The 20081-nt window shown below is 54.7% G+C and overlaps 2 protein-coding genes across 3 annotated transcripts; one reads left to right on the plus strand and one right to left on the minus strand.

The window, feature by feature from the left end:
• The first annotated feature begins 246 nt into the window (after window positions 1-246).
• On the plus strand, window positions 247-13983 carry Inppl1 (inositol polyphosphate phosphatase like 1). Of its 2 annotated transcripts, XM_052156725.1 has the most exons (28): window positions 247-437; window positions 2938-3001; window positions 3090-3240; window positions 3708-3828; window positions 4062-4202; window positions 4362-4455; window positions 4562-4651; window positions 4785-4883; window positions 4990-5140; window positions 5218-5324; window positions 5609-5711; window positions 5810-6006; window positions 6522-6639; window positions 7058-7154; window positions 7432-7570; window positions 7663-7762; window positions 7862-7950; window positions 8212-8293; window positions 8431-8520; window positions 9154-9267; window positions 9371-9459; window positions 10032-10119; window positions 10210-10365; window positions 10613-10691; window positions 10783-10923; window positions 11960-12626; window positions 12878-13011; window positions 13121-13983. In XM_052156725.1, the coding sequence occupies exons 1-28, from the start codon at window positions 256-258 to the stop codon at window positions 13209-13211; spliced, it is 3774 nt and encodes a 1257-aa protein (XP_052012685.1). In that variant the 5' UTR covers window positions 247-255; the 3' UTR covers window positions 13212-13983. The 2 variants fall into 2 exon arrangements, with proteins under 2 accessions (XP_052012685.1, XP_052012693.1); XM_052156733.1 differs by lacking the exon at window positions 12878-13011 and having other exon boundaries at window positions 13121-13214.
• A 478-nt stretch (window positions 13984-14461) lies between these two features.
• On the minus strand, window positions 14462-18170 carry Phox2a (paired like homeobox 2A). The gene is made up of 3 exons (XM_052177377.1): window positions 17951-18170; window positions 15651-15838; window positions 14462-14902 (listed from the first exon to the last, which is right to left on the minus strand). Exons 1-3 carry the CDS (start codon window positions 18165-18167, stop codon window positions 14462-14464), a joined length of 846 nt encoding a protein of 281 aa, XP_052033337.1. The 5' UTR covers window positions 18168-18170.
• Window positions 18171-20081: the final 1911 nt, after the last annotated feature.

Genomic DNA, 20081 nt, shown 5'->3' on the forward strand with positions numbered 1-20081 from the left:
TTCCCGCCCCTCCCCCGCCGCCTCTGAACAAACTTTTCTTTCTCTTCAAGTTGAGGCCGGTGCTGCGGGCGGCGGCGGCTGCGCGGAGATCGAGGCGGCCGGCGCGGCCAGGCGTGGAGCCCAGATACTGGGCTCTCTCGGGCTGGTGGATCCTTAGGCCCGGGACCCGGGCCCGGGCCCGGCCTCGACTCCAAGCTTCCCCGGGCGGATGGCGCGGAGCGGCAGGCATCGGCGGCGCTGAGCCCTGCGCGGGCCATGGCCTCAGTGTGTGGGGCACCGAGTCTCGGGGGAGCGCTAGGCAGCCCAGCCCCTGCCTGGTATCACCGTGACCTGAGCCGCGCTGCTGCGGAGGAGCTGCTGGCTCGGGCGGGCCGCGATGGCAGCTTCCTGGTGCGAGACAGCGAGAGCGTGGCGGGGGCCTTCGCACTCTGCGTCCTGTGAGTAGGGCGGGCACTCGCCGAGTGTTTTAAGTTGTGGTGGCAATCGTGGTCGTGGGGTGACTGTAATTGTGGGACTGCAACCCTGTCTCCACCCAGAGTGGAGACCTTGACTTTATCGCTGGGTGGAGGAAGGATACAGGGGAGCACTTCCTGCTGTGTCTGGAGCACTTTCTGAGGCCTGAGGCCAGAGTTCTGAAGCCTGGGGTTAGTGTGATGGGAAGAAACGATGACAGACTTTGGCAGACCAGCTTAGATTCCCCCAGTGTCCCAGATACACAGGGGAAAGGATGCATACTCCACACGAGTACAGTTTGTTTTAAAGCACTGAGTGGTAGGCAGTAGGAGGGAGAGGGACCAACGTTTGGATGCCTGGGCAGTTCTGCGGCTATATATGATTGTAGGGTGGGGTGGAATAGTGTGTGTTGAGAAGAAGACTTGGGGGAGGCAGCAGGGTGAAGCTGTGTGGGACAGAGCCTTCATTTCGTGAATCAATGAGCGAGTCTCTCTTGGCTCTGGATTGAGCTCTGGTTATCTGGCTATGGATGAGTGTGAGCCTAAAGCTAGACTTGGCCTTCTCCTGAGCCGGCCTGGTCCTGTGGCTGGCCCTGGCAGCTGTGTGTGGAAGTGGGGTACTTGCTGCTTTGTAGTGTTCTTTCTGACCTCCGCTCCCTGCCCCACAGGTCAACACTGAGTGGGCTCCTGTGGGAAGCCTCGGGGGCTTGTGTTTAGATTTAGTGAAAACACTGAAACCACCCATTCCCTGCCCCAGCTTTCCCCTTCTTTTCTTCTGACATCTTTGGGAATGCACTGGCTCAGCCTATGGGGAACAGTTTTCATTGTCACTCTTGAGATGGGGCTGTGGGCATTTGGTGGATAGAAGGCAGATACATACATATTTGACGCTACCTAAGATGACAAAGGATTTGCAGGTTCCAAAGGCTAGTAGTGTAGACACTGAGATCTCTGGCTAGACAGTTGACCTGCTGAGTGAGGGGTCCTGTGAACCTCAGCTTCTGCAACAAGTCTGAGGCCCACCTAGTGTGGAACTAAAGCCAGACATCTTATGTCCATGAAAATCCCAAGACTCCTGCCTCCTAGTTACCTCTAAACAGATCCCTTAATTAGGGAGGGGACAGGGGCAGGTGCTGGGTCAGCTGTCTGAGTGGGAGGGGGACAGCTGAGGCCTTCTCTGGGTAAGGAACTATTGTCCCAGTGAAGAGAGATCCTGGTTCCATTGTCAGGATCGAGCTTGTGTGTGTGTGTGTGTGTGTGTGTGTGTGTGTGTGTGTGTGTGTGTGTGTGTGTTTATAGGGAGGCAGATTTCAGCTCTCAGGAGCCTGGTAGAAGGGATCAGAACTGGGTGGTTTCTTAGATTTTCCAAACACATGTTTACCTATATACACATAGCATGTATACAAAGAACATTCACGACACCCCCTGCCCTGACAGACAAACTGGCTTCTGCTCTGGTATTAGATACCAGCCAGCCCTATCTTTTATTTGTTCTGTGACCTTGGGCAAATCATTTTTTCCTTCCTGAGCCCTAGTTTTCTCATCTGGAGAATGGAAATACTAATGTACCTGCTATACAGTGTGAATATGAAATGAGATATGTGGAGTGCACAACACAGTCAGGGTTTGGTTACTGGGATGTTCTTGTTGTCATACAGACCAGATTCCACAAAATAATGTGCCCTGAGTAAGGTAGGGCTAGCTTTAGGGAGAAGATGACCTTGTGGTGTTTGGTCCTCTCTGGAGCCAACACCCGCTTCTGCCCAGCACAGACAGAGCCCACAGTGCCTATTTGAGGTGCGGAGGCCACAGGAGCTTCTCCCCCCCTTAGTGTGTGTCTGGTCCAGCTGTCACCTGCTCAGCTGCTGCTGCCATCTGTCAACACCCCTCTTGGCCTGGGGTTCCTAGAGGCTGAGTCTCCCATAGGGGTCCCCTTTAGGTCATTCCAGTTTCCTGATGCTTGAGGAGAGAGAGCAGAGCCCTTACAATCCTCTGTAAAAATGCCCCAGACACACCCAACTCTAATGGAGAGAGACACCAACATAAACACAGACAGTCTCAGGCTCATGTTAGCGCATTGCCCATGCATGCAAATAGGAGCTAACCAGGCTGCTGAGGACTTTTACTCTGGCGGGGGGCCCAGACTGGTACCACAGCCCAGAGGGGCTGTTTAGACAGCTGTAGAGGCCACAAAAGAGCTGCCTGTTGCTTCCGAGGCCGTGTGGCGGGTGGGTGTAGAGTCTCTGTAGGTCTGGGCCTGGGGAGGGGGGCCTGGTTATTTCTGTTCTTGTTGGCAACACTAAGAGGGTGGAAATTGACTGGCTCCATCATTAACTCTCTGCAGCCTGGACAAGTGGTTTTAGAAAGTCCAAGATGAGGGGTCCTTGGCCGAGCCTGGTAGCAGGAATAAGTAGGAAGGAGAAAGTGTTGGTGTTCAGACTCTAGCCCAAGAGGTGACACATTCTGGTCCCTTCTTTGCCACTAGGTATCAAAAGCACGTGCACACATACCGCATTCTGCCAGATGGAGAGGATTTCCTGGCTGTGCAGGTAGGAGCTCAGACCTGTGACCTTTAATTTCGGTTTAGCCTCAGGCTTGACAACCTGCTGGCTGATTCTCCCATCCTTGTTGGTTCAGACCTCACAGGGCGTTCCCGTGCGCCGCTTCCAGACCCTGGGCGAGCTTATAGGCCTGTATGCCCAGCCCAACCAGGGTCTTGTTTGTGCTCTGCTGCTGCCTGTAGAGGGGGAGAGAGAGCCAGACCCACCAGATGACCGGGATGCCTCAGGTATTGCTCATCTTATAGCATGAAAAAAATCCCTTGCTTGGGCTGGGAAGATGGCTCAGTGGGTAGAGCACCTTGCATTAAATGCCAGGACCAGAGTGGAGTTCAGATCCTTAGAACCCACCTAAAAGCTGGGTAGGTGTGGTGGCCTTGAGCAGGAAATCCCTCAGTATATAAATCAGGAAAAATATGATAGAGGAAGGGTCAGTCTCGAACCTGCTCGTACACACACACACACAGACACAGACACACACACACATCCATACTAGTGTATTCGCACATTCATAGCACATATACATACACTCATGCATAATATATACATATGCAAAGAAGAAAAGACAATCCCTTCCTTGCTAGTTCCTTGACTCTATAGCCTCTTTGCTGGGAAGTCTCTGATGTAGCATACATACATCCCTGATCCCATACATAACAACAAATTCAAACTCTGTCCCACTGTTCCCTGCCCACAGATGTGGAGGACGAGAAGCCCCCACTACCCCCGCGCTCTGGCTCTACCAGCATTTCTGCCCCTGTGGGGCCCGGCAGCCCCCTGCCAGCCCCCGAGACTCCCACAACTCCAGCAGCTGAGAGGTGAGACCCTCCCAGCCTCCTCTGCTGAGCGAGAAGTTCCTCCTCTGAGAATTGTTTCCCCATCTGACTGATCATCAAAGCCCCCCTCCTAGGGACCCCTTCCCATATCAGCCCCAGGCAGAGATACTCTGGCATATACTGGTCTGCTTGCCTCCAGTGCTCGATGTACTGGGTAGAGGAGGGCGCTTTGACAGTCAGCAGGCCCTCCCCTGATTCTTTGTCTCTCCTGGAAGCACTCCTAATGGACTCAGCACTGTGTCACATGAGTATCTGAAGGGCAGCTACGGGCTGGACCTGGAGGCTGTACGAGGCGGAGCCAGCAACTTGCCCCACCTCACCCGAACCCTTGTCACCTCATGCCGAAGGCTACACAGGTACTAGGGATGGCTGAGCCCAAGGGCCATGTGCAGGTATCAGACCTTGAACAGTAAGCCACCCGCTGTGTCCTTACTTCCTCCACTGTACCCTGGTCCTATATGCTGAAGGTGGCAGTGCCACACTCTGTCCATCTGAGCCCACTGTCTCTCCCCTAGCGAGGTGGATAAGGTCCTGTCAGGCCTGGAGATCCTGTCAAAGGTGTTTGACCAGCAGAGCTCGCCCATGGTGACCCGCCTTCTGCAGCAGCAGGTGGGATTGTAGGGAGGCCTCCGGGAGGTGGGACATACCTTGGAGCTGTGTGTGTGTGTGGCTTCTGCTTAGGAACCTGTGTACAACCCTTGTTCCTCCCTGGCAGAGCTTACCACAGACTGGAGAGCAAGAGCTGGAGAGCCTTGTGCTGAAGCTATCTGTGCTAAAGGACTTCCTGTCAGGCATCCAGAAGAAGGTGGACTGACCTGCCCTTCATGCCCTGCAGTGCTGCCCTTCATGCCCTGCAGTGACTTACCCCGCATCCGAGGTGCCCCTCGTCACATCCCTCCGCAGGCCCCTTTTCCTCACCTTTGCCCTGCTTTCTCTAGGCCCTGAAGGCACTGCAGGACATGAGCTCCACAGCACCTCCAGCTCCCTTACAGCCCTCCACGCGGAAGGCCAAGACCATCCCTGTGCAGGCCTTTGAGGTACAGGGCAGGTGGGGCCTCATGGGGCAAAGGGTAGCTGGTGGGAAAGCGGGGTCTGCCTGCCTAAGGTCGAGTCAGCAGCAGCCTTTCCACGCCCGGCTTACAGGTGAAGCTGGATGTGACACTGGGTGACCTGACCAAGATTGGGAAGTCCCAGAAGTTCACGCTGAGCGTGGATGTCGAGGGTGGGAGACTGGTTCTGCTGAGGAGACAGCGGGACTCCCAGGAGGACTGGACAACCTTCACACATGACCGGAGTGAGCTAGGAGAAGTGGGCGGGGCAAGGCCCTCAGTCTGATAGCACAGGTTTGGGTGACTCCTTTCCTTCCCCTAGTCCGGCAGCTCATTAAATCCCAGCGTGTGCAGAACAAGCTGGGAGTCGTGTTTGAAAAGGAGAAAGATCGCACCCAGCGCAAGGACTTCATCTTTGTCAGTGCCCGGGTGAGCTGCTGCCTGTGCCAGGGTGCTGGGGGCTGCTGGAGTCTCCTTAGTATATTTCCTACTGGAATATGAGGTGCAGGCCTGTCCTTGGCAGGGAGTGTATTGAGGGTAGAAAGGACTTGTTAGTGCTTTCATACTGTGTGTGCATGGGGACCTCAGGGACCCTTCTTTCATGATGCTTTCTGCAGAGCAGGGTATCCCTGTGGAAGAGTGGGATTGCGGGGTGCCTGCTGTCCCTGACTGGCTCCTGTGTGTGTACTCTGTTCTCTCCCACCTTCCGCTAGAAGCGAGAAGCCTTCTGCCAGCTCCTGCAGCTCATGAAGAACAAGCATTGCAAGCAAGATGAGCCTGACATGATCTCTGTCTTCATAGGCACCTGGAACATGGGTCAGGCCCAGGGGAGTTACGGTGGGAGAGGAGGCTAGCCCCGGGACAGGGGCATGAGACACACCTCTGATTCCTGCTGCCTCCCCCTCCCCCTTCAGGAAGTGTACCACCACCAAAAAACGTGACATCTTGGTTCACATCAAAGGGACTGGGGAAAGCCCTGGATGAGGTCACAGTGACTATACCCCACGATATCTATGTCTTTGGGACTCAGGAGAACTCAGTGGGTGACAGAGAGTGGCTGGATCTGCTGCGTGGGGGCCTCAAGGAGCTTACAGATCTGGATTACCGTCAGGTGAGGGGGTTATCTTGCCTGGTCCCTTCTTTTCTTTCTTTTTTTCTTTTTTTAAAGATTTATTTATTATGTATACAGTATTCTGTCTACAGTTTTGCCTGAAGGCCAGGAGAGGGCATCAGAACCCATTACAGGTGGTTGTGAGCCACTATGTGGTTGCTGGGAATTGAACTCAGGACCTCTGGAAGAGCAGCCAGTGTGTTTAACCTCTAAGCCATCTCTCCAGCCTGGCTGGTCCCTTATTGTCACAGACTTTGTTTTTCTGCTTGACTTCATGACTGGCCTTGGGATGTATTGTTCTCATGGCTTTTCCTCTAAGCTCTGATGTTTCATTTGAGAGACTGAACTTGAATTTCGTGAGTTACTTATGTCACAGGAGAGGATACTCTTCTTGTTTACACTAGAAAGGGATAGCAAGCCTGCCTAGCCCATGCCTGACAGTGTAGTTATAGGCATAGGGAATGTAGGCAGGGACCTTGGCCTGGGGCAAGGATGACCCCACATTCTCTCCATAGATTGCTATGCAGTCACTGTGGAACATCAAGGTGGCTGTGTTGGTCAAGCCAGAACACGAGAACCGCATCAGCCACGTCAGTACGTCCAGTGTGAAGACTGGTATCGCCAACACCCTGGGTGAGCAGGGCAGGTGGGCCCCTGAGGGTGAAAAGTGCTTCTGTTCATGCCCCTGCCTCCTCTCCAGGGTCCCCCACTTCGTGTGGTTCAGTTTTCTCATAAACAGGGGACTTTGAACTTTGTACGTTCTCATTCTAAATCTCTTCCAGCCCCAAGAAAGATCACTAGGGAAGAAGTATGTGTGTGTGAACATGTGCATATGTGTGTGAGTGTGCGTGCGTGTGTGCGCGTGCGTGCGTGCGTGCGTGCGTGTACATGTGTGTGAACATGTGCATGTATGTGTGAACGTTCATGTGTGTTCTGTATGTGTGTTCTGGAGCAGGGAACATGCTGACTGTGCTGCTTGGTGGGGTAGAGGACAGCTGGAACCCCTCTTTCGGTGACCCCTCTTTGGCCTTCCTCTCTTTTGCCCTGGCAGGGAACAAGGGAGCGGTGGGTGTGTCCTTCATGTTCAATGGCACCTCATTTGGCTTCGTGAATTGCCATCTCACCTCAGGGAATGAGAAGACTACTCGGTGAGAGGCACCATTTTTGTGTCTCCCTACTTACCCTCCCTCCTTTCTCCTGAGATCCATTCCTTTCCCCATAGCCCAGGGCTTGACTTCTTTCTATATTCCTATCCCCCATTGTCTCAGGACTCTTCTTGCCTATGCCTGATCATGGCCTTGTCCCTACCTGCTTCCTCCATTGAAGGGACCCCCATCCCCGCCCCGTCCCTGACCCCAAAGCCTTACTACATTGATGCTGTCCCTCCTTCCTGACTTGGGAGATGCCCTGGCTCGTCCACTCTAGGCGGAACCAGAATTATCTGGACATCCTGCGCCTCCTCTCGTTGGGTGACCGGCAGCTCAGCGCCTTTGACATCTCTTTGCGGTTCACCCATCTCTTCTGGTTTGGGGACCTTAACTACCGCTTAGACATGGATATCCAGGTGCCAGCAGGGCGATAAGGGAGGGCACTGGGAGGGAGGTGTGTGTAGCCCCTCTGGAGAGGCAAGCCTCTGGTGTTTGTATCTGTACCCAGGAGATCCTGAACTACATTAGTAGGAGAGAGTTTGAGCCCCTGCTCAGGGTAGACCAGCTCAACCTGGAGCGGGAGAAGCATAAGGTCTTCCTTCGATTTAGTGAGTGAGGGCCTGGCAGTGGTCCCCAACGGTCCCGGGGTGCGGAGGATGTCTGGGTCTTTGGAGCCGTGGATTTCACGTGCCTTCTGCTCTCTTTAGGTGAGGAGGAGATATCTTTCCCACCCACCTACCGCTATGAGCGGGGTTCCCGGGACACGTACGCTTGGCACAAGCAGAAGCCAACTGGGGTGAGTGAAAAATACGGACTGGGGCAACCTCCGTCGGGTTTCAGGAAGTTAGCAGTGGGACATCAAGGGTCTGGGTTTCTGCATTTACTTTTTTGGCTTCCCTGAAGCCTTTGCAGGCGATGTTGGGTATTTTGGGAATCCAAGGAAGAGGCAGGTGCTGGGTCCAGTAACAGAGAAGAGTAGGATGTTGTCAGTTCTGAGTGGGACCCGTGTCAAGATCCCCAGCTGACAGCGCTGACCCCGTTGCCATTCCTGCCACAGGTCCGGACCAACGTGCCTTCGTGGTGTGACCGGATTCTATGGAAATCCTATCCCGAGACCCACATCATCTGCAATTCCTATGGTCAGTGCCTTGTGACAGGATGATGGGTGGTTACTATTCTGCCTCAGACTGTTTGTTTTTGTTTTTTGTTTTTTGTTTTGGGAAGTAGGGGCAGAAGGCAGAGATAGTTTTCGTCTTGTTTCTGTCCCCCTAAATAGGTTGCACTGATGACATTGTTACCAGTGACCATTCTCCTGTGTTTGGGACATTTGAGGTTGGAGTTACTTCCCAGTTCATCTCCAAGAAAGGTACCTGTTCTAATATAAAGATGTGTGGGAGGGCATAGACAGTGGCCTAGTGGTGTGTTGCTTTGACTGACCACACCTAGGGGTGTGTGCGTGTTCTTATGAACACATGGGTGTTTCTGAACCTATTGATATGTGAGACTGTTTGAACCTCAGTCATCATCAGAGGAATGACATACTGGTGTGTTTGTATCTGTCACACATGTGTCATGAGTATGCCCGCACATGTGGCATGGTGATGGCAGACAAGCCTAGAGACACTCTGGTCTCCATGTCCTCTGACATGAACCTTCCACACTTGGCATGTCTTCTTCTTTTGTTAAGATTTTTGTATATGAGCACACTGTAGCTGTCTTCAGACACCAGAAGAGGGCATTGGATCCCATTACAGATGGTTGTGAGCCACCATGTGGTTGCTGGGAATTGAACTCAGGACCTCTGGAAGAGCAGTCAGTGCTCTTCTATCTCTCTAGCCCTTAGCAAGTCTTTCTGCATGTCTTTCTGTATGGATCTGTAGGTCTTGCTATTAGATTAGGATTGGCAGATTCCTCTTTGCCTTATCTTCAGATCTGCTAGGACCCCTCATTTTTCTGTCCTAAGTGTCAGCATCCTGACTCTTTTGCTCACTATTCTTAGGTCTCTCTAAGACCTCAGACCAGGCCTACATTGAGTTTGAGAGCATTGAGGCCATCGTGAAGACAGCCAGCCGCACCAAGTTCTTCATTGAGTTCTATTCCACCTGCTTGGAAGGTCAGAGGGGGCCATTTCTTGCTGTGGGCCACGAGAGAGTGGGGTGTCAAAGGCTGCCTAGAGTGGCCAGCCCTAGTCATGTCCCCCTCCCTCCTCACCCCAGAGTACAAGAAGAGCTTCGAGAATGATGCTCAGAGCAGCGACAACATCAATTTCCTCAAGGTGCAGTGGTCCTCCCGCCAGCTGCCCACGGTGAGGCTATAGCCTGGGCCCACACTTGTAGATGAAGGGATTACAATGAGCAAGAGACAGAGCACACCGAGAGGCTTCTTGGGAGGAGGGTGAGGCTAGAGGGGATGCCAGTGTATGCTTTTGCATGCAAGGATAAAGAAGGTTGTATCTTTGGGAGGTGTGGAGCCAAGTTTTAGTTTGCTTTTTCATTTGTTTAATAAATGCTTCCAAGTTGGGTGGTAGTGGCGCACGCCTGTAATCCCAGCACTCTGGGAGGCAGAGGCAGGTGGATTTCTGAGTTCCAGGCCAGCCTGGTCTACACAGAGAAACCCTGTCTCGGGGAAAAAAAAACAAATCCAAAAAACCAAAAAAAAAAAAAATGCTTCTAGAACCTTTGGTAAATGTCTAGTATTGTCCACTGAGGGCACAGAAAATTAATTGTAGTAATGGTAAATGCTTTGAAAGGCCACACACTTTTTAAGAGTGAGCATGGGCAAGGCTTAGGGCAAGGAGTGAGTGGGGCTGGGATTGCTATGGGAGGGAGAGATGGGGCATCTAGGGAATTGTTCCTCACTGGGCCTCTTGTTCCTCAGCTCAAGCCGATTCTGGCTGATATCGAGTACCTACAGGATCAGCATCTCCTGCTCACAGTCAAGTCTATGGATGGCTATGAATCATATGGTGAGGGACAAGAAATGCCCAGGGTACAAGAACCAGGTAGCTCCCTAGAAAGGTCTGACAGTTTGCTGGTCTATTGCATCTCCTCCATAGGGGAGTGTGTGGTTGCGCTCAAATCCATGATTGGCAGCACGGCCCAGCAATTCCTGACCTTCCTGTCCCACCGTGGAGAGGAGACAGGCAACATCCGCGGCTCCATGAAGGTGCGGGTGCCCACAGAGCGCCTGGGCACCCGTGAGCGGCTCTACGGTGGGGGTTCCATTGGGCAGGGTGTGGGCGGGGCATGTGATGTGGTGGTGGGGGGCAGGTGTAGGAGGAGCAGGCCCAGGGTGGCAGCCTGTTGGAATCCTGTGGTACTGGAAAGTTCTGCAGCCTTGACTGAGTGGGTCTACCCTGAGAAATAGCTAGGAAGGGACTAGATAATCCCAGTGCCCATTAAAATTCCTGGGACTCACAACCAAAGTCCTCTCTGTTTCCCTTCTCTGTGTTTCCCCAGAATGGATTAGCATTGATAAGGATGACACTGGAGCCAAAAACAAGGCTCCTTCAGTGTCTCGAGGCAGCCAGGAACACAGGTGAGCTAGGTTTATGTTCTCACAGGAGGGGATATTCGGGGGCCCCTGACCTGCCCTATATCATCTTTTCTCTGTTCTGAACTCCTTGCAGATCTGGGAGCCGCAAGCCAGCTTCCACAGAGGCCTCCTGTCCACTGTCCAAGTTGTTTGAAGAGCCTGAAAAGCCAGCACCGACCGGCAGGCCCCCAGCCCCTCCACGGGCAGTTCCCAGGGAGGAGCCCTTGAACCCCAGGTGAAAGGAGAAAGCTGCTCTCCCCTGAGTTTCTAACGCTGTGCCTGGCTGTAAGGGCTGAGTGCTCTGACTTCCGAGCCAAAGGGAACCCAATTAGTCTTCTCTCTCAGCTCTGCCTTTTAAAAAATGGATGTAGATATTAGTCCTGGATCTGGGGCAAGGTGCCAGGGCCTATAAATCCCAGTATTTGGGAGATGGGGCAGGAGGAGGAGATGTTCACAGTCACAGATGTTCACAACTGAACCAACCAACCAAAACAAACAAATATAAACAAAAATGGACGCAGCTTGAGGTTATTTGAAGGTGGCCCAGGCTTACTCTGGGATTTCTCAGGGTCCATTTTAGGAGGCTGTATCTCACAAAAGGCCCTGGTGGGGTGGGTCCATGGCCCAACATTTGAGAAATGCTTCTTGCTGGATTCTTTCCCCCCCACCCCCCAAGACAGGGTTTCTCTGTGTGATACCGCTGGCTGTCCTGGACTTCCTCTGTAGATTTGTTCTTTCTAGATGTCCATTTGCAAGACTTTGGGCAAGAAGGAAATTTAACAGTTTGTTTCATAAGTTTTCTAAGTCTCATGGGCCAGGAAACTTACTCCCAGATAGCAGTGTCCTGGGCCTGAGCATCCTGACGAACACCTCTTTCTCGGAACTCAGGAAGACTAAGGCAAGAGGACTGAGAGCTTGAGATTAGCCTGGGCTAAATCGTGAGGGCCTGAGCCTGAGCAGGGCTCTGCAGGAGTCCCTCCTGGAGGCTCTTCTGATCTCAGACCACCCTTCTCAGGCTGCTGTCGCTGCTTCGCCCTTTTCCGTTATAAAACCATTAGAGTGAGTGGAGTATGTGAGCAAGTGGGGAGAGGGGTAGGGTTTACCTTCAGCACCTCCCCTCTAGGGCTCGGAGAGAGCTAGCGACTTACTCAAGGTCGTGTGCAAGGCTGGGACCAGGGCAGGGCAACCGTTTCTCCCCAGCTCCCTCCCCTACCTGCACCCCCTGCCTTTACCTTGGGTCCTTTACCTTGGTTTTCCTGCTCTCCATCCAGGTTGAAGTCCGAGGGGACCCCTGAGCAGGAAGGAGTAGCAGCCCCGCCACCCAAGAACAGCTTCAATAACCCTGCCTACTACGTCCTTGAAGGGGTCCCACATCAGCTGCTGCCCCTGGAGCCGCCCGCACTTGCCAGGGCCCCTCTCCCACCTGCCACCAAGAACAAAGTGGCCATCACAGTGCCTGCTCCTCAGCTTGGGCGCCACCGGACCCCTCGTGTGGGAGAGGGAAGCTCATCAGATGAGGACTCTGGGGGCACGCTGCCTCCTCCAGATTTCCCCCCTCCACCACTGCCAGACTCCGCCATCTTCCTGCCCCCTAACCTGGATCCTTTGTCATTGCCAGTGGTCAGGGGCCGAAGTGGGGGTGAGGCTCGTGGCCCACCACCTCCCAAGGCCCATCCAAGACCACCACTACCGCCAGGCACCTCATCTGCCAGCACTTTTTTGGGAGAGGTTGCAAGTGCGGATGACCGGTCTTGCTCAGTCCTGCAGATGGCCAAAACACTCAGTGAGGTAGATTATGCTCCCGGGCCAGGTCGCTCGGCGCTCCTCCCCAACCCCTTGGAATTGCACCCTCCCAGAGGGCCCTCTGACTACGGCCGGCCCCTCAGCTTCCCTCCACCCCGCATCCGGGAGAGCATCCAAGAAGACTTGGCAGAGGAGGTGTGTTAGACCTGTGTGTGCGTAGTTGATAGATGTTCCTTTATTCTCCCGCTCAGAACTCACTGGTGGCCCCTTTGCTGCTAGCTGGATAATGGGACTTTGGGGACACATGAGTCCGCCCCATTCCTTGCCTCATTTCCCCTCAGAGCAGAGCGTGGGTAGAATGTGCTGTTTGCATGTGTTTCTGTGAGGAGCCACCCTTAGTTCTCCCCCCCCCCCCCCCCCCCCGCTAACATGCCCTATTCCCTTAGGCTCCGTGCCCGCAGGGCGGGCGGGTCGGCGGGCTGGGAGAGGCGGGCATGGGTGCCTGGCTGCGGGCCATCGGCTTGGAGCGCTATGAGGAGGGCCTGGTGCACAATGGCTGGGACGACCTGGAGTTTCTCAGGTGGGGGCGGGGCTGGAGGTGGATAGGGCGGGGTGTGTGGTCTCAAGGGTGGGGTTTCAGACCCTTTAGGACCTCCTAGCCCATCTCCTAGCCTCTCTTATTCCTGCAGTGACATCACTGAGGAAGACCTAGAGGAGGCTGGGGTGCAGGATCCTGCTCACAAGCGCCTTCTTCTGGACACCCTGCAGCTCAGCAAGTGAGAGCAGAGATGCCGCCAAGCTGCAAGCGCAGAGCTGGAAGGGCGTGTGCAACCAGGGCTTGAAAGTTGTGAGGGGTGTGTGTGGCAGTGCATCTCTGTCTATTTATTGAGGATCAGAGTTCCCCTACTGCCCAATTGTTTGGGACGTTCTAGTTAGAACATCGTGCTCCCTACTTAGCTTTTAGGCCCAGGGTCGGGGCGTTTAGTAGCCTGTGGTAATTGTGAAGCACGTTGGTTACTCGGCGCAGACACCTCCTTGCCTGAGGGTTGTGCGTGGGGTGTGGTTGGGCACATCTGGGTCCTCACTTCCACTGATGTCTCCACCTCCCTCTCTCGGGCCTGAACCACAGGGGAAGAGTTCCTCGCAACTCCTCTGGGGCCATACATCCGTCCGGAAATGAAGGAAGAGCCCAGGACCGGGCTGGATTTATTTAAGTTTTTCTGTGTGGGTTTTGGGAAGGGAGGGCACATTAATTTTATTGGGGTGGGGCAGGACCTCGGCCATAAAATGCCAGATTTCCTAGTTCTGGCTGCTCCTCTGGTCCGAAGAAACCCTTGCCTAGGGAATGCGTGGCAGCCTGTGAATGGAGGGAGGGAGCCTCGGGTTGCCACTGCCCCAGAGGACAGTGCTTCTGCAGTTTGTCCCGCCATAGGCACTCAGAAAGGTTGCCGGCTTGATGTCTTCAATAAATTAAGTTTTATTTGGATTGAGCAAAATCACCTTAATAAATTACACGTTTTTCAAAGAAAACAATAAAGGAAAAGGAATACCACTTTGTTCCGTTCCCCGATGGCTCTTCCCTTCTAGTGTCTAACCTCTGCGCCGCACTGACTAGGGATGGGAGGTGTCTCGTAAGGGTGGCATTGGCGGTGGGGCTCTTCAGGTTGCTTGATTTCAAGGAGTGAGTGGCCCAGCTAGCTGAAGTCTCAGGAGCTGTTGGCTCGGCTTCTTAGGACCCTTTATGATTGGGCACCGGGCGAGGGACAGGTGTAACTTGATCCCTGTTCCTAAGAAAGCCTAGCTAAGAAAGGGCTTCCGGCCGCCCTGGAGGGTCCTGGTGAGAAGTACTCCAGACCAGAGTGGCCCTGGCTTGTTTTACAACGAAGGGAGGCCAGGTCTAAGGATCAGACACTGGGTAGTGGGGACGACGGGGAGCTTCCAGGCAGGCTGCCGGGATAGGGAGGGTAATGTCAGGTCCAGTAGGGTAGGGGTGTCTCTCGGGCAGGCTAGTTGCCTACAGACGCCCGCAGCTAGAAGAGGTTTGTCTTCAGGGCGGGGCCGGGCTTCCGGTGAAAGGAGGACAGAACTCCCGAGAAGGGACCGGGCCCGGGCTCTGCCGGCTGCCAGGCCTTGAGCAGCTCCGCTGCGCCCGCGCCGGGCCCGCCACCCCCACCGCCCGCCACTCCTGCCCACAGCGCGCCCTTGAGTGGCTGGGGTCCGGGCCCGGAGCCCAGCGCGGCGGGCAGAGGACTGGGGCTCAGGCGCGGGCTGGCCAGGCTGGGTGCCGGCGGTGGCGGCGGCAGCGACGCGGTGCTGTCGGGCGTGGGGCTGCACGTGGACTCCTTGGAGTCGTCGTCCTCCGACGAGCAACGCGCCTCGCCCTTTTTGGCGCCCGTCGCTCCCGCCGCGCCTTTGGCGCTGGCCGCGCGCTCCTGTTTGCGGAACTTGGCCCGGCGGTTCTGGAACCAGACCTGTGGGCACAGGGGCCAGTTAGGCCGCTAGTCGCGGGTAAGACCTCCAACCAGAAAGGACCGGTCTCGGATTATTACTAGTCAAGAGATCTACAGACTTCCACCCTCCACCTCTCTCCACTCGGTGCCACGTCCAATCTTCCCGTCTTTGGTGCCCCATCCAACAGACCTTTGGGTTTTTGTCTTTAGGATCTGCTCACCCGTAGAGCCCGCGGCTTCCCTGCAGTTTGGTTTCTTGGAGGGGGCTCTAGTCAGTCTTATCACCCTAGCCCCACTATTTAGGAAGCTGGGGCATTCCACCTGGGGCATCCTAGGACCCTGAAGAGTGGGTCAGGGCTCTAGGGGGACCTTTTCTGTACAGAATCCCCTACCAAAATAGGCCAGCCGGATTTGTATACCCAGGTTTCTCTCGTCCGACCTGCAGCCGTCGGTCCCAGACTTAAACTTTCCTGACTCAGGAATCATCTGACTCAGGTACATCATCTGGAAGTACCGATTGGCCTGGTCAACCCAGCCGCCTTGCTTCCTAGCTTCATGGTAAATATTCATAAACCTCCGATTTAGCGAGGGGAAATAAAGGAATACCGAGTCGGAGGCAAATTGAAGCTGCCCTGCTCGGGTCTTCTAAGAGCCCACGTCCCAGCCCCGCTGCCTCTCTTGGCTGCTCAGTCACACCCGAACTGTCCTGGCTTGCAGGCTCCAGCATCCTTCTCTAGCAAGCGCGTGCACCGCACGTGGATCCACGCACCTGCACGCGAGCCTCAGTGAGGTCGATCTTGAGCGCCAGTTCCTCTCGAGTGTAAATGTCCGGGTAGTGGGTCTCGGCGAAGACGCGCTCCAGCTCCTTGAGCTGAGCACTCGTGAACGTTGTGCGGATGCGCCGCTGCTTGCGCTTCTCGTGCAGGCCGGACGGCTCCGGGAAGAACTTGTAGGGAACTGCGGGTGCGCGCGCGAGGGCGGGCAGGGGCAATCAAAGTGGAGGGCGTGAGAAGCTGATCTCAGTCCCTACACCCGTGTGTCCAGTCCTGGAGGAAATCGCATAAAACCCCTCCCTCCCCCTCCCTTCGATTTGGTCCTCCATATCTTCCTGTCAAGTGTCCCTAAGGCTGAATCATCAAGGGGCTTAAGAGTTCCCAGAAACAAATCAGAAGCTCCATCTCAGGGTCCGTCCCTATCTTCCCCACTTTCTTTCAACCCCTACCACTCCATTGGCCTCGCTCGGCCTCCTACCCTCATGGTGGCGTTTCTCTTCAGATACCCTTCCTGGGAAACTCTAGGTCCTGGACTCTGTTCACAGGAGCAGGATATATATATCTGCCAGATCTCATCAGCACCGGAGTCTCCCCACTAAGCAGTCTCCCTCTCCGGCCTTGGCTCTGCCATTGAGATTCTCCAGGCAGGTCTGCTTTAGACTCTGTGTACTGATGGGGTTCTCTTTCTCCTCACCCCATCTCCTCCCTTCCCACGCTTTATTTCCTCAGTCCTGCCTCTTCTCCCTGGTACAGTATTCTGCTCCAGGTATTTCTGCCTCTCCTCCTCCATCCGAATCTCTCTTCAACTTTCCCCTTCTGGATCCCCTGTTCTTTGTGCCCATCGAAGATCGCTTCTTATTCCTTCTTACTCAAGTTTTTGTTTTCTTTGTCCCCTTTCTCCCACCCAGTAACCTGTGTCCCACTTCCTCTAAGTCCTATTCCAGCCCCTCCCTTACCATCTTCCTACACCCCACACAGACACCATCTCTGAATCCTTGTTATCTAAGTCTGGCTTAAATCTCCATGTTTTTCATGGGGTCCCTCTATCACTGCCTTTGTCCCATCTTCCCAAATTCTTCTCTTCAGCACTCCATCTTTCTTCCCCTCTCGATTATTTGTTTTCAAGCATTTTTGGCCCCCATCTTCCATAATGTGTTCCCACCATCTGGTTCTTATCTCTGTCTTCCAACGCTGTGTACCCATTTCTCTCAGGGTCTCCATTTGCGCTCTTGTCTCTCCATACCTTATCCTGCCCACAGTCTCACAGACCCTTTTCTCAAGAGTCTATCTCCCTGTTTCCTGTTCCCATTTATGGAATCCCCATCCTGGCCTGGTCCAGCACCACCAGTCTTCCCAACCCCATTTTGGTCTATGGCCGCATCTTAATGGTTATTATTTCCCCAAATTAAGGTATTTATCTCCCCAACAAACCCCAGTCCTCCTTTTGGGTTCCCCTGATCTTTCTGAGAGTGGGGGGCAAGAACTAAGAAAGGAGGAAGCCGGGTGGGGCATGCTGGGACACTAACAGAAGGCATAGGGATGCCGAAAAGGCAAGTGACGTTGAGGGTTTTGACCAGGACTTCTTTGGATCAAAGGACTCAAGGGTGGAGGATCTGCTCCTGGGTTTTGCAGGGTTGTCGTCCGGGATGCGGGAGAATGTGGAAATGAAAGTGGTCCAAATGATAGAGGCTCCTTTTCTGTGGCTATGGGAACCTTTTTTTTTTTTTTTTTTTTTTTTTTTTTTTTTTTTTTTTGGTGGTGCAGTAAGGTTTGGGCCCAGGCCGGACAGGTCTAAGACAGGGCAAGGTGAGACTAGAAAGATGGTACTAAGGCTCTAGAAAGGGTCCCATCTGGGCAGCTCAGTGGCAGAAAGGATCTTTGTTGAGGGTGGCATCCAGTACACAGGTGGTAAGAATGAGAGTTGACTGGACTGACCTGGAAGCCCATTCCGAGGATTCGCGGGAGATAGAGGTTTGGTGGTCACCTCTGTAGGTGGGGAGGGGAAGGCCTAGCGAGAGGCCCAAGACTGGACCTGTTTCTTTGATACGAAGGGCACAGGATAGGGGTTTGGCATTGTGAACAAGATACCGGGTGAAGAAGAGGGTGCGGCCCATCCCTGCCAAAGAAACTCCTATTATCGGGGGGGGGGGGGGGGGCTCAAAGTACATTGGAGGAGTCTAGCCAGACGCATGGGTAGGGGTGGCTTGTGGGTTCAGTCACAATCACTTGCAGAGTAGGAAAGGGAGTTGGGGTTCCATGGGTTTTGGAGGAAGGGTTGGGACGGGACTGCGCTCACCTGCCGAGTAGGGTGCGGGCTGGTGGTCGCGTAGGGCGCCAAGCGCACAGTTGGAGGAGCCGAGAGCGGGGCAAGGTGGCCCCGCGGCGGGGAAGGCAGGCCGCAGGGGACTGTATTGGAAGCCTCCAGGCTGGCTGCAGGCGCCGAAGTCACTGTAGGCGGACGCCTCCATGGCCGCCACGCACGAATCGTACGAATTGAGGTAGGAGTAGTCCATCGGCCCGAGGGGACGGGGGCGGGGGCCGGGCCGGGCCGGGTCTGGTCGGGGTCGGGGTCCCGGGCTGGGTGGAGTTCGGGATGGAGATTCGAGCTCCAGGCGCAGAGGACCTGAGACCCGCTCTGAGCGCCCGAGAGTCCGCCCGCCCCGTCGCGGCCCGCACTCTGCCCCGGTGCAACGCAAGTGCAGTGCCGCCAGCCCGCGCGCCTTTTAACGCGCAGGACCCCGCGGAGGGGGCGAGGCGGGGCGAGCTCTGCGGGGCGGGGCCTGAGCGGTCCAGACCCCGCCCCTAGCCACCCCGGCCCCCCACCCTAAAGGGCCTCTCTCTTAGGCTCCTGAGGTGCAGGCGGAGCATCATGAGACCCCATCCCGAGAGTCCCTTATCCTGTCCCAATCCAGCCTAGACCTTCGATCCCTAACAACTGCCCAGCTTGAGGGTCCCGACCTCGTTCCTGGGCCTCCCACCTGCGGCCCCTTGGAAGCTAGGGAGGCAGGCCCCGCGGTACTGGTGTGAAGAAGTTAATTCAATTCTCTCACATAACCGAATTATTCCGATCTGGCCCTTCAGCCCCGCCCCCAGCTAGGTCCTATCCCTGCGAGGACTGCCGAGGCTGCCCTGGTGTGAGGGGGATGGAGACAAGGGTGAGAAAGAGACTGGAGCCTGGGACAGGGACAGGGAGGGGACGTGGGTAAGGAGAGACTAGAGAAAAGGGGACAGACCTCGAAATAGAAGTAAGGGGAGAGGGATATACAAATGAAGACAAGGATGAAGCCCGAGGAAGAGAAAGGCAGGGGTGGAGATGGAGACTAGCAGAGAGAGGAGGCCAGCAGGATGGAGAAAGACGGATGAAGATGGACATGGACTGCAACCAGGAGTGTGATGGAGCTGCGGAGAAGGCTGAAACAAAACAGAGACAATCGTAGTGAGGCCACACACAGGATGGTCTTAGGGTAACAAGGCCAGAAACAGACCAGCGGAACAGAGGCCGATGAGTGGAAAGAAAGGACCTCCTCGAGACCTGGAATGTGTGACCAGAGCGCAGAAGGCGGTCAAGACACTGTGGTGGAGAGGCTGGGAGCGGGGGCGGTGGGGAGGGGCTGCAGGGTCGAAGTCTCTCCCTGAGAAGTCGTCTTGAGGGCCACAGGAGCCTGCACCTGCTGGGTCCAGGCCACTTGCTCCTTTCCCTTTTTCTCAGCTCTGTTGTCCTCCCCAAAAGCTTGTGACCTCTGGACACCCGTGTGTGTGTGTGTGTGTGTGTGTGTGTGTCTGTGTGTCTGTATGTCTGTGTATCTGTATCTGTGTAGGATGCTAAGCCTTAGGGGTATGGAATGACCCCCTTCCTCTCCTTCAGCGCCTCTCTTCTTCCCCTTTGAGTCCCTTCCTTCCTCTGGAAATCCAGGCCAATGACCCGTGGGTTTTTTCCAGCTCTCCAGGCTGTGGGCTGAATGGAACACATTTTGCACCTTTACCTGGAGGATGAGTAGAAACCCGATTCTGGGTCTTTGGCTCTCCTGGAGGATGACTTGAACCTGTCCTCATTAGTCCCCAGCCCCAAGCCCTCAGGGTCCTACACTAAGTCCTGCTGATGGGAAGTCTGAGATCCAAGAAGAAGCCAGAAGAGGGCTATGTCCTTGTCACCAAACAAAATCCTCTAGAATTGAGAGAAACTCTCCTGGAATTCCTCTTCCCTCATGTTGGCCAGGACAATGGGGACCACAACCCTCAGGCCATCCCTTTCCCAGGCTAATCAGTCTTTGCCTCCGTTTCTGTAAGTATTTTGTTTTGTTTTGTTTTGGTTTTGGTTTTGTTTTTTCAAGACAGGGTTTCTCTGTGTAGCCCTGGCTGTTCTGGAACTCACTCTGTAGACCAGGCTGGTCCAGAACTCAGAAATCCACCTGCCTCTATCTCCTAAG

The sequence above is a fragment of the Apodemus sylvaticus genome, chromosome 1 (assembly GCF_947179515.1).
Source record: "Apodemus sylvaticus chromosome 1, mApoSyl1.1, whole genome shotgun sequence".
NCBI lineage: Eukaryota > Metazoa > Chordata > Mammalia > Rodentia > Muridae > Apodemus > Apodemus sylvaticus.